Source organism: Dasypus novemcinctus, chromosome 10 (assembly GCF_030445035.2).
Source record: "Dasypus novemcinctus isolate mDasNov1 chromosome 10, mDasNov1.1.hap2, whole genome shotgun sequence".
Taxonomy (NCBI): domain Eukaryota; kingdom Metazoa; phylum Chordata; class Mammalia; order Cingulata; family Dasypodidae; genus Dasypus; species Dasypus novemcinctus.
The window spans coordinates 66,127,422-66,142,140 of NC_080682.1; the positions used below are offsets into that span (position 1 = coordinate 66,127,422).

Below are 14,719 nucleotides of genomic sequence, written 5' to 3' on the forward strand. Positions count from 1 at the left end.
TAACACAAAAGATAGAAGGTATGTTTCAATTTGAAGAAAAGTGGTCTAGAAATAAAACTAAATTTTGTCTTGCTTTTTTGATAGCTGAGTGCTGTTTGCCAGAGTTTCCTACACAGTTTTCCTACTTTTTCAAAGAAGTTGTCTCATTTTCTTGTTCAGTAGAGAAGAGAACAATAGAAACCTTTGTGGTTTCTGAAAAATCCTGCATCTGTTAAATTTGAAATTGTATTATATTGTATGTGGGCAGCATACAATGAGGAGATTGTAATCTGAGAGCAATAAAATTGACTGTTACCTAGAATAAAGTAAAATAAAAATTTGATCATTTTTTGTCCCCCTGTGGTTAACATTCATATGAGGAGCTGCAATACAGGATTAACATTTAGTTCTGTGAAGAAAGCCTCCACAGGGCAGCTTGTAATTGGGAAAGATAAGACACTGATCTTAATAAGCAGCCACTTAATGGGTATGGTCTTGAATTAGTCAGCACACTTAAAAAACGACTTTAGAGCAAGTTTATGAAATAGGGAATCTTAACTTCACATAATAGTTTGAAAGCTTTAAATACTTAATGGTAAATTGCTGTAATCTTTTTGTTTAAGTTAATTGTCTTGGGCGTTAAGAGATTAATAAAATCACAAAGTTTTCCATGATTGAAATGCTCATCTGGAATCTTGATCTTATCTTGCAAGGAAGCCAACAACAAGAAGAAAAACCAATTAAAACTAAAAGAATCCAAAAGCATCAGAAATTATTCAATAAACATAGGAGTGCTATGTATATTTTTGTTCATGATTTCTTTTCCCTTGAGAACAGTTATGCTTGCTCAAAAGAACAAATACTCTTATTTCGATTTACTCATTTGGTAGGATTAAGTACTCTGCATGCCAATGTGAATGGAGAAGGACACATGAAGGTGAAGGGCTATAAGCAGCAGGGAAGGGGCAGGTATTTTATACTTTGATATCAGTATCTGAGCACTAGAGCCTTAATTTTATGTTATTTTCTTCTTAAAAAGAAAAGCACAATAGCCACAGTCCCCATTATACCACGATCATTTCCCAGTAATGCTAACATAGTCCCTAAGTACTAGACACACCTGTCTTGTGGTTTCTATAGCCCCTTGTGTATATCCTTTATTATGTACAGAGTAGCTCAGTGTTGACTAGTACGGTCATACTATTCATATAATACCTGCCCCGTACCGACCAGCTGTATAACAGGGAAGCTACCCAGACATACTGAGGCTCCAGGACCTCGTCTATAAAATGGAGGTAAAGATAGACACTACTTTCTTGAATTGCTACAAGGATAAAATAGATATATATCAACCCAATCCATGAAAAGTACTTAATAAATGTTAGTTGATATAATGGTAATTTTTAGTATTATCATCATTAATGTTCTAACTCCCAATCCAGTCTTCCTTCTGCTACACACACGCCTGGGGGGAGGCACTTGAAGGTGGGTGATAAATGATAAGGACTTTACTTTTAATGTGCTCATAAAACTTAGAATGAAGTCCACCCAGTGCCTGATCTGACTTCTCTGATTGTCCTCACTTGTAATTAGAAAACTCATTCAATATGAGCCTATCATTGACTGTAATGTAGAAACTGTCGATTAGAACAATTATCTGAATCATTTAACTGGTATGCCCACACATTATTTTGTTGAACTTTTACATCCCATAACATATGCAAAACATCAACAGACAACTTATTTCAGCTCTCATTTTTAGAGCTGAAGTCTTTCAGGGAGGCTTACCTTCCAAGATAGAGCTCTTAAGCACCCCTGGAGAAATCAACAAATTGGTGATTCTGGAAACTTCCTATGTATCTTCTTAACAAACTATTAGGGCCAGGAAAGAGAAGACATCTTTGACCTTTGGCTTTGTTTCCTTATATTGGTTATGAAATAAGACTTCCTAAACAGATAGGTACAATACTTTTTTAAATAGTCTTTTAGGGAAATATGTACAGCACAACATGGACAAGTACACACATTTTCTATACATATGGGCAGCATATGTGCAGAAACAAAAGAGGGTTTGGAGTCCAAATCTCAGGCTGATTCGAAGAGGTACTGGCAATGGACTTTTTGGCAACTCAGTTAAACTTCCTCCCTCACTCTTAGAACTTTCTGAGATAATGGAAATACTTTGTCTTTGCAATGTCCAATATGAGAACCATTAGCTACATATTTTATTTAGGCATAATTTGTTTTTAATCCTATCTAATCATTGAAATACAGTAATATGATCGAGGAACATATGTCTATTGAGTACATAGGACCGCAATTCTGGTCTTTAGTTTCCCACTCTTTTAAGGGCATAAATACCTTCTATCAATCACATTATGTAAGGCGGGAAGAAAAAGGCTATCTAAAAACTGAAATCATAGTTTAAATAAGCCTATGCAAGTTGGAGTGTGTATTTATTGAAAATGTGTTTAAATTAAAATATACCAGTTCTATAGAGTAAAAATACCAGTTTTGAAATAGAAATATATTGCATTCCAGACACAGAAGGACAAAGGTTACTGAAACTCCTTTTTTCCCGAGGGGAGGGCAGTTTAAGTGAAATGATCCTTTTCTCAAATCTCACAGTTAAAATGTTTCCATATCTTGATTTCCCAGTCTTCTGCTCTAGACAAAGCTGTTGGCAGTGGAAAGGATTTTAGTGGTGGAAGGGTGTGTTGTTTTTTTCCCCCCGATTGGCAAGAGAAGTTCCCACACTGTAGTAGATGCATATAAAAATATTTTAATACATTATTACATAATCCTAAGGAAAAGACACTTTCTCTTTTGTGATAACTTTGGCTGAGGTTCAGTAATAATAAGTTTTAACATCCTATTTATAGTTATTTGGTGATATATACAAGAGTATACTGTAAACACTTTAATCCACTCCTGGGATATGCGTTAGCCACACAATTTTTAAAATACCTTGCTGCTTCCCTCAGAGTATGTTTTAGAATTTTTAGAAAGGGATGCTTAATACATGTGAGTGTACATTCTACAGTTAACTATTGAGTTGGAAACAGAAAAGCACAGGGTTCTGCAGTTAAAGAGACATGTTCCAATTCAGTTCTGTTCCTGACTAATTCTGAGATATGGGCAAAAAAGTTGCCTCATAAAATCTTATGTTCTTCATTGGGACATTGAGATTAATTTGAATTATCCTCTGAGAGTTACTGAAAGAATTAAACAAAATATGCAAATAAAGTGCCTACCAGCTCTGGTTGTATACGTGATTCATAAATATTACCAATCCAGTGATAAACATTGTAAACATTTGTTGTATATATTTCTAAGTAATTCCCCTGTGGTAAGGAACAAGATCTTTTTATAGATTTGGCACCACACAGTATATATTCTTTTTATTAAAATAACTTTTTTAATTATATAATCATACACTGATGATTTCCTATTATCCTTAGTTTGAGGATTTTATTTTTCTACATAGTACTGTCTTGTTTGAGTATATCACTATTTTTAATTTCACCTTTTACTCTTGAAAACTTAGGTGATTTTCTCCTAATTACAGTGTGATAAACACCCTTAGACATAATTATTTGAGTTAATATCTAATTACATTCTCTGAATAAATTCCTAGAAGTGGATCAAAGGGTAAGGTTATTTTAAGGTTTTTAATTCTTTTTGTCACATCATCTTCCAGAAATTTTGATTAATACCCACATCAACCAACAAATAGATTAAACTGACACTTTTTAGTTAGTTTCAATACTGTTTTTTTTAAATTGTTTTTTTATGTTTCTAATTTGATTAAAATACATTTACCTTTGTGTTTCTGGAATTACTAACACTGCTAATCATACTTTACATGTTGATATTATATTCCTTTTAAATTATTTTTTCATTGATGCCTTTTCAATTATATTATATATGTTTGTAGATTAACAATATTAACCATTCATCTGCCATTTATATTCCAGTATGCCAGCTTATTATCAAATCTTACGTTTATCTCTTATTTTTAATTGCTATATTTTGACACAGACATATTTACTATTTAGTCAAATTTATCAATTTGTCAACTGATAAACTAATTTCATTGCTTTATTTATTTAGAAAGACCATACTATCCAGTGATTTTTTAAAATGTTTGTATTATTTGGATTTTTTTACACATTATTTTGAATTTATGAACTGCTAATGTCAATAACTTATTTTGTTACAAGATACAAGGTAGGTATCTAAAAATACTTCAACTCCTTTCAAATAATTAACCAGTTGTGAGAACATTCGAGGGTTTTTTGAAGATCAGTTTGTCTTTACTTACTTAAAATGCTATCTTTATCAGAACACACACCACAAATATACACACACTTGGGTTGAAGAAATCCACAGGTAGTGTGGAAGAATTCTGGAAAATATTTTAGCAGTTTGCTAGTGTAGAACAAAACCTTACTGTTCTCTAGGGAAGTTTTCTGAAGATTAAGGGAATAACGTGGACAAGAAAATGGCACATGAAAAGGGGATGCTTCCTATAGTGCCAGGGAGGTAATACTCTCCTGGTTATCAACAAAAACATTCTGCAAACAAGATCAGACATTCTTTGGGTTGCTGGAGAAGTAGTCTTCTTAATAGTGGGGTAAGAAGGTAAATTTAAAGCACTAGCCAAAAGTTAAATAAACTAAGATGATTTGTCATGTGTTCCATATTTTATACCAAAATTAAATAATCCAGATAATATTTGCCAAAATGATATTATTAACTATTTAAAAAAGGATTACTTTAGGTCATAAAGTTAGGGAAACATTAAACTTTTCTTTAGAAACTTACTATCCTAATAAGTGCAAGTAAAATTTATCCTTTTAGCATTGCATATATATTCCTGTCAATTAAAAAAGCCAAATAAGGTCAGTTTAGTCATTCATCTTGTAGTCTGTCAAGTCATTGCTATCTCACAATTGCTCGGGAGAAAGTACATACTAGCAAGTTCAGAATGCTAATCCCTGCTGTAACTGAAGAAAAATATATTCAAACAAATGAAATAGTTTTTGATATCCACATGAAATGTACATTATTCAAGAATAAAGAAACTATCTCCTTCTCACCTTCTCCATCACGTGATCAGTGTCTTCAGTTTTACAGAAAATTTTTCTTGTGACAGATTGAGTTAAAGATTAACACCATCTGCCAATGTCCATTGACACAGTCAAAATGAATGCCCTTGTGATCTAAATTTAATGACCTGCTAAAATATTCATGTCAAGATTTTTCTCCCCCATAACTTCTTTGCTGCCTGATTTGATAAACAACATTCTCTACAGGGAAAAGTCAGTATAGTTTGGAAAATAGATTCATGTTCTCAGATTCGTTATTGGCAATATTTGTAGTTATATTTGGCATCCTGGGTGATAATGGCAGCAGTAAATTCTGTCATTCATCAATGTCCAGTTCAGAAGTCATAGATTCTGCCTTCTTCCTTCTAAATTAGATTAATTATAGATGTTCCCTGTAAATTGTTCATGTTTACAGGACATTGCTACCTGACAGAGAGAGGGTTTTTAGTTCTGAGGATTATCCAGTTGGCTGTAAGACCTTGTCTTCAAGTGTTATTTACAGTGGTCTCTATATTAATCAGACCAAGAAAGGCAATAGTTAACCCAACTATCTTAAAATAGTCCCTCACATTTGCTCTAGAACTTTGCTTGCCATCATCCCAGTTGCTCCAGTCTAGGCATTTAAGGGATTGTTCCTTTTTTCCATTACAAATTGGCTTTCTGGAATTTCTTGCCCACACAGATTTGGAAGAATGTAGGAAAGGAAATAAACTTGGCTTTTAAAAAAATTAGTCCTTCACCAATTTTAATGGATATTTCTGACTGACTGCAAGTAAACATACACATATACTTCAATTAAAGGTAACCCTGTAATTCTTCCCTGCTATAATCTTATCACAAAGAATGCACTTTCGTAAGTAGTTTCTAAAAAATAAAATAAATGAATCAGAAAGTTTTAGATATGTTTGCCCAGATACCCATGCAAAGGTTATGATACTTAAATTATACGTGGGCTCTGAAGAATTAAATACATGAGTATGTAACATCTCACACACGACCTATTTTGCAAATCTTCATAGTAACGAGGAAGAATTTATCTTAGCTATCACTAGTATCAGCAGCCAACATGCTGGCCCTCAAAATCCATGGCTATATCTATTATCTGTTGCTGAGAAACAAACCATACCAACATTTATCACAGCAAATATTCGTTTAGTTCATGATTATGTCAGTCAGCAATGCAGGTTGAATCCAGCTGGGCAGTTTTTTTTCTGATCACAGCTGGGTTTTCTCATGAGTCTGAGTGTGCTAACCTTTGACAGGGTCTCTCACATTTCTGCCTCAGCTGGGGCAGTGAGGCTCACTAGGCTCTGATTTACATGATCATTTATCTTTCTGCACTCATTTATACCTGTTCGATCACAGAGACACAGAGAGAGTGGGAATACACGATATCTTGAAACCAAGGCTCAGTGCTTGCACAGTCACTTCTGCAGCATTTCATTAGTCAAAGCAAGGTACAAGCTCAGTCCAATGGATTATCCTTCTTGCTGGAAAGAGCTGCAAAAACTTATTGAAAACAGCAAGGATATAGGGAGGAAAGGAGGATGGCGGTCAATTTTGTATCTACCGAAATGCTTCTGAAATAATAAACATTCTTCTATTTTAAAGCTTGGGGCTAGCTAAATTCAGATTTACCCAATATTTTGTTAGCTCTCATTTCTACAGCTTCCTGTCTTTCTCTCATTTATATGCATACTCACCTCCTTAACTGTATCCCAAATGCCTGAACATCAAAAGCCAAGTATTTTTCATGTTTCTATATTCTACAGAGCTGAGATTTGCACCCAGGAGCTTCCCAATTAATAGAAAAAATACTATATCACATTATTAATACCACTTTATCATACTAGATCTCAATATTGTGGATGCTTTTAATCTCTAAAATATAAGGAATGTTAGCATAAATCAGTATAAATCACACATGCTAAAAGTTCATGATTTGAAGACAAAAATATTTTAAAGATACAATTCTTTGTTCTGAAGACTCATTCTAAAACAAACTATAGCACCTTATAAATATGTGTACCTTACTAAAGTACCAAAAGCAGTGGATGGATGGCCAAAATAGAAAAATCCAACAACATCCTGACTCAAGATCACTCAGGAATGTTTGCACAATGGTTGACAAATCAAAAATTCAAACAGATGAAGAATCTGTGTACACAAGGCCCAGTAAAATAAGACAGACGGATTTCTTTTCTGGTTTGTTTTACAGTTCACAAGCTCTCTGAACTTCCTCATACGACACCAACTTGGAAGATTTGGAATTATTTCTATGGTCCTATTTTATAGCAGATACTAAACATTGTTAGAAAGCTCTATTTGTTTACTACAAGTCAATACTTGTCATTGATCACAATGCAGTTAAATTGGAAGTAACGTCTCCCCTGCAAGTCCGAGCTTCCTTCCTGTAGACTTTTTTATAAACTTGCCTTTTCATCACTAAACTGGTCATTTTGTAATTGAGTCAATTTTTTTAAAAAAGTAAAATAAAATATCAGTTACATTGCATATATGCAGGTACGTGGGGCAGGTTGTAATCAGTATAATTTTCCCCTGTGAATAATGCTGTGAGGTGCAGATCTTTATACAATTGCACATGTTTACTATTTACATGATATATATATATATAAACTCACATACGTATTAATTTGAACCATATGAAAGCTGTGAGTTTTATAAGTTATAAATGAGTGAATAATATCAAATCCACAGAGTTCAATTTAAAATATAAATATGCTAATATGTAGACACATGTATACATACATGCATATAATTTAATGGTGGGTTGGGCTAAAACAGGAATGCTGGCAAATTTATAAAGTAAAGAGTGTTCAGATACTAGTTCTAACAGTAGAAAAACAGGTCATTGGTTATCTTGTTATGTTGCTAATGAATGTACAACGTACATTTTCTAATCAGATTATTTTGCCCTTCATTTGTAAATAAGCTTTGCAAGTAGTCTAGCTAAATGGATTTTAAACATTTTTCTTTTTGCAATGAAACCCTTTGTTCAAATGCAATTTATGACACATCCTAATCTATGTAACTGATAAAAGTAGACATATTTTGACAGAAGGCTGCAAGAGCAAGTCCAAACATCTCAATGACCCATTAAGTTATATAGTTTAGATAGACATACATGAGTAGAAGAGCATGTAATCAGGTGGATGCAATAGGATGATAGGCTAAGATTTCTTGAATTTAACAACTGTGGTCTATTACCATCATCACACACAATTCTTTTATCTTACTTTCATATAAAAAAATACACATGTGTGTTTAACTATTTTTTTCTTTTGATTTTCAATATTCTACAGCTCAAGTCTATTCCCAGTGGGACTCAGGAAATGGCTACTATTGAGCAGAAATGAAATGGCAGGAATCATTGGTAGCAAGTGGTAAATTTCAGAGAAGCAGAAAATATACATTTTACATAATCTTAGTTCATTTTTTAATTTAAAAATTTATTGAAGTATATCACTCATAAATGAACAGACATAAACAATAAGTGTACAGCAAGAGTTGTGAACTTACATAACAACATACAATATATCACACAGGACCCTCCTACCTCACCCCACCACCAGTATTTTGCATTGTTGTGAAACATTTTTAACAAATGATGAAAGACCATCCTCAAAATATTATTATTAACCAAAATATTTTACATTTGGTGTATTCCCCCCACCCTATTTTTTATATCATTCATACATTAATATATATAAATAATATGTGTATGGTAAAAGATGCGAACTTACAAGACAAACATGCATAACATCATACAGGGGTCCCATACATCAATCCACTACTAACACCTTGCATTGTTGTGAGATATTTGATACAAATTATGACAGAACATTATCAAAATCTCATGCTAACCACTGTCTATATCTTATATTTGGTGTATTTTCCCCCAACCCTCCATTATTTTTTATTACAGAACTTGTGAACTTACAAAATAGTTATGCACATGTGTAGAATTTCTATACAACATCCCTTCACCAACACACCAAATGATGGTGGAATATTTGTTACAGATTATGAGATACATCATTGGACTATTACCCCAACGACAGTCAATAGCGTACATTTGGCACAGTTTTTCCATACTACTCCATTATTAACACAGTATATCTGTCTGTTTCTATTTATCTGTGAATAATCTAAACTCACCCTCATTTATTGAAAGTCAATCTTGTCAGATATAAGATTCTTGGCTGGAAGTTTTACTCTTGCAGTATCTTAAATATAATCATACCACTATCTTCTTGACTCTATGGTTTCTGATGAGAAATTGACAATCTTATCATGTATCCTGTATATGTTTTGCATTGTTTTTCTCTTGCTGCTCTTAGCATTCTTTATCATGGGCATTGACATTCTGATTACTATGTGTCTCACAGTTGGTCTATTAGGATTTATTAAGGCAGTGGAGTTGGCCCACTCATTAGGGTGTCCGCCTACCACATGGGAGGACCATGGTTCAAACCTCGGACCTCCTTGACCCGTGTGGAGCTGGCCCATGAGCAGTGCTGATGCGTGCAAGGAGTGCCATGCCACTCAGGGGTGTCCCCCGCATAGGGGAGCCCCAGGCGCAGGGGGTGCACCCTCTAGGGAGAGCCGTCCAGTGTGAGAGAAAGTGGAGCCTGCGCAGGAATGGCACCGCACACATGGAGAGCTGACTCGGCAAGATGACGCAACAAAAAGAAACACAGATTCCCGTGCCGCTGACAACAACAGAAGCGGACAAAGGAAGACGTAGTAAATAGACACAGAACAGACAACCGGGGTGGGGGGGGGGAGGAGAGGGGAGAGAAATAAATAAATAAATCTTTAAAAAATAGAAGGATTTATTCAGATGGAAGTACATTGTGCTTCTTAGACACAGATATATATATCCTTTAATAGGGTTGGGAAATTTTCTACCATTATTCCTTCACATATTCCTTCTGCCCCTTCTCCCTTTCCTTCTCCTTCTGGGACACTCATGACAGGTATCTTTGCATGTCTCTTGCTGTCATTCAGTTCCCTGAGACCTTGTTCAATTTTTTCCATTCTTTTCTTCATCTGCTCTTTCGTTCATTTTCTTTCAGAGACCATGTTTTCAATCCTTTCTTCTACCTCCTCAAATCTGCTGTTATATGACTCCAGTATATGTTTTTTTTTCCTTATTTCTTGCCCCACCCCCCGCCCATTGTCTACTTTGTGTCCATTTGCTGTGTGTTCTTCTGTGTCTGTTGTATTTCCATTAGGCAGCTCCAGGAACCTATCCTGGAATCTTCCGGAATGGGAGAGAGGTGACCATTCTCCTGCTCTACTTCAGCTCCCTAGTTCACTGTGTCTCATATTGTCTCTTCTCTGTGTTTCTATTTCATTGTGTCATCTTGCCGTGTCAGCTCTCCATGTGGGCTGCACCACTCCTGGGTGGTCTGCCCTCCTGCATGGTGCTGCACTCCTTGCTCAGGGGCAACTCCTTGCACAGGGGGCTCCCCTGTGTGGGGCGACACTCCTTGCATGTGGCAGCTCTCCACAAGGGCCAGCTTGCCACATGGGACAGGAGGCCCGTGGATATTGAACCCTGGACCTCCTATATGGTAGGCAGAAGCTCTATCCATTGAGCCATATCTGCTTCCCTCCAGGGTATTTTTAATTTCAGTTTTTGTGCATTTCATTCCCATAAGATCTGCTCTTTTTTTCTCTATACTTTCAAATTCTTCTTTGTGTTCCTCCAATGTCTTCTGAATATCATTAATCTCTTTATCTCTTTGGATTTATTAGGAATATTTGTTTGAACATCTATGATTAGTTGTCTCAACTTCTTTATGTCATTTGGAGGTTTATCTTATTCCTTTAAATTGGTTCTTGGAATGGATTGTAGGTTTTTGTTGGTATCTTGGCATCTGGCTTACTAGATATACTTATTCTGGGTGCAGTTTCTCTCTTTTGTTTAGGGATTTCTTGCCTTTTTACCCTTGCTGGTTGTGTATTAGAAGCCAAAGATGTAGTTGGTGCTGTAAGCTGTGGAGGCTCAAGTTGCTTGCATTTCCCTAGGGATTGATGAAGCTTCTCCAAACTTTCTCCTTTGCCAAGGGTAGGGACAGAGCTATAGCTGTGTGTAATAATCCAAGTCATGCAGGCCAAAACCATCTGTAGTTGCCCATAGAGACTGATGAAGCTTCACTCCATTTCCTTCCCTGCCTGGGGTAGGGATAGAGCTGCAGATATGGGCAGCAATCTATGCCATGTGAGTTCAAACTGACTGCAGTTGCCCAGTTTGACATCCAACTATTCACTCTCTGCCTGCAAAAGTAACTGCAGTTACCTGGATAGGCTGGTACAGGTCCCACCAGCTTCCTCCCTGCCAGAGGTGGGGCTGGGGCCTAGGCTAGGGCTGCAGTCCAATCTGGGTGGGAAGAAGCCCGTCCCTACCTTCACTGTGATTTTCAGTCAGCCCCGCTTCCCCTCATGCCAGGGGCTGAGTAAAAATGGTGGCTACTGGCCTCTTTCTGACTTGGACAGGTTCACACATTAGCTGTTCTTAGGGTTATACTTTAGCTAGCCAAATTTACTTATCAGTAGCTGAAGTCGGTGACCAACGTCTCTTCCTCCCCTGTTTTTGGGAAATGAAGCTCCCATCTCCAGTCACAGAATAGCCCCTGAAGCAGCTTGCACTGCCAGTGGAGGATGGGCACCGGCCTCCATGGTTGGGAGTGTTCTATTCCTGAATTTTCTCTGCAGACTGGCCGTCTTCTTCCATTTTTTCAAGGATGTTGCAGGATGCTCTTCTTGTCTCCTAGAAGCCCCCAAACAGGTGCTTTAGATAGCTCTGGGTGATTACTGCCATGTAGCACACACCTACTCTTGGAGTACCTTACTCTGCTGCCATCTTGCTGGTTTTCCCAATCTTAGTTCATTTTTATTTGAAGTCATGTTATGTTTATTCCCATTGGTACTATAAGTACCATAAGGAACAATGCCTGTTTTTTTTCATTTCCACTTATAACTCCCTATATTACTTTCCAAGTTCTGCCATAACGAAGTATTACTAACTACATGGCTTAAAATAACAGGAATTTATTCTCACAGTTTAGAGGCTAGAAGTGCAAAATCAATGTGTCAGGAGGGTTCTATTCCCTTTGAAAATTCTAGAGAATAGTCCCCACTTACTTTATCTTTTGGTTGGCCCCGAGTGATCCTCAGCTGCTCCTCAGCAGTCTCTTACTGTCAGCATATGACAGTAAGAGACTCTGTCTTCATATGGACTTCTCCCTGCGTGTCTCTACCTTCATATGGCATTCTCGTCTGTGTCTGTCTCTTTATTTCTTTTCTTCTTCTTAAATGGACACACTAATTCAGTATGACCACATCTTGAATACATTTGCAAAGATCCTATTTCCATATCAGGTCATATTCACAAGTACTGGGGGGAACACTGATACATTTTTGGGGGGACAAAATTCAACCCATAACAAAACCCTTCCATTCAGGTCATTTGGAGCAATGCTTTACAGAGAGTAGACACTCTCTAAACACCCATTGTGCTGATTAGAAAGAGTCTGCAAGGCTGATGAAGCAAACACTGAGATATAGACACCAGATTTGCCAAGACAACCTAAGAATAATTGGCACAGAATAGTGATCCCCTTTAGCAAAACAAACCCAATAGGAATGAAGAAATTTGGTGCAGTCATTTGTTCCTGCATCTATTTATTAAAGCTCATTCTCAGTTATGATATTTAAACTTCTTCATATTTCTTCAAAAATTAATTGCTGTTGACTAATATTAATCTAAAAAAAACCATATCAAGTATCACAAGGAAAGATATATTCAAGGGATATGAATATCCATACAGTGACAACTGAAAGCTAAGACATAGCTTGTGTTAAACTAAATATCCAAATTTCTTTTTACAAAGACTTACCCCACTTGAAGCAATAGGAGAAAATGAAATATCTGAGCTCAGGCTCAGCTAGGATTTGCCTTGGAAAGCATCAAAAGGGCAATATGAATCAATTACATTTCTAATGCTAAAAGGGAGCAACTGGAGTAAAGATTATTGGAGATAAGAGGAGGGCTAAAAAGGTATACTGATGTGTAATGTATATGGAAGTTTTAATTATCTTTATTGTAAAAGTATGGAAATGGGTAGAGTTATGGTAACACATTATAGTAAGTACAACTAACACAGCTGATTTATAAATGGGATTGTGACTGAAAGGGATAGTCTAGGGATGTAAATGTCAAATGAAAGAAAGTTAGAGAATAATCTAGGGACTGAATAACATAGTGAACCCAGAAGTGGATGAGAATTTTGGTTAGTAATAGAAATATAAGAATATCCTTCTAGGAACTAGAACAAATATATTTTATTATTGCAAAGTGGTAGGAATGTAGAGAAGCATGGGAAAAATACAATGAATATAACCTATGGACTGTAACTATAACCTATGGACTATAGTTAACAGCAATACTGTAATATTCTTGCATCATTGCCAAGGATCTACTGTGTTAATAATAATGGATTATGCAAAAAATACATCAAATGTATGCTATAGACCATAGTTAGTGGTAATAGTCTGATGATATTATCTCATAATCTGTAACAAATGTTTGACAACAATGTAGTATGTTGTGGAGAGATGTTGTATGGGAATTCCACACATGATCATGATTGTTTTGTAGGTTCACAACTTCTCTAATAGTATATTTTTTAAAAAGGAAGCAGCATCAACTTTCTGATTTTTTACGACCACATTCTAATGCTTTGAGTAGTGTGAAAAAGCATTTTGTTTGAGAGACTGTGGGATTATTGGAGCCAGGAGTTTTTCAAACTGAACTTTAGCCCAGTTATTCATTTATTGGTGCCCTATAGTTAGTGAGGTAGTCTCAAATTCCAAGTTATTATAAAAAAAAGCCCTGCCATCTCTTTAGCTTTTAGTATGCACCAGATAGTTTCACATGGTCACCTCACTTAATCTTCAAAGAATTTTGTCGAGTAGAAAGCATGATTCAGATGTTATAGATGAAGAAAACAATGCTCAGTGGGGCTAATCTGACTGAGTTGTCACAACTAGTAAGCAGTAGAACTAGAAGTAAAACCATGGTCCATTTGATACTAAAATCCATATTCTCATTAAAATATGCTGCATTTCAAACAATGTGAGACAGGATTATCACTGGAGAAAATAATGCTTCAGATTAAATGTTTGGACAATTCTCTTTGATAATACAAGTGAATAAGATGTCTATATATGACTTTTGAGTCCTGTGTGTTCTCTTAATCTCTCAATCACAAAACTAACCATGCAAACTAATACTGAAAGAATTGAAAGGTTTCCAAAGTTATGGTCTATAAATGATATTGATAATTCATTAGGCATTACCTTGGGCAATACTCTTGGATTGGAGTCAGATTTATCTTTGCAAACAGAGTTGTTAATGAGCCGAGATCGGTCATAATTAGCATGTTCTGATTCATCCATGTAATCCTTATCTTTTCCTAGGGCTAAAAAAGAGAGAGATCAAGTTACATCCATTTTTGTCCTTTTTTTCTTCTTCTTCTCTCTTTAAATCTAATACATTTCTGCTAATTAACATACTTTAAGCTTTTGAAAATAAACTT

At 35.7% G+C, this 14,719-nt stretch overlaps 1 protein-coding gene across 6 annotated transcripts in view; it reads right to left on the reverse strand.

The window, feature by feature from the left end:
* ANO3 (anoctamin 3) overlaps positions 1–14,719 on the reverse strand; it is a 312,028-nt gene that overhangs the window by 186,722 nt on the left and 110,587 nt on the right. For all 6 annotated transcript variants that reach the window (XM_058305623.1, XM_058305627.1, XM_058305625.1 and 3 more), the window contains one exon: positions 14,481–14,602. In XM_058305623.1, coding sequence (XP_058161606.1) covers positions 14,481–14,602 — 122 coding nt within the window. The remainder of the gene's footprint in view (positions 1–14,480; positions 14,603–14,719) is intronic.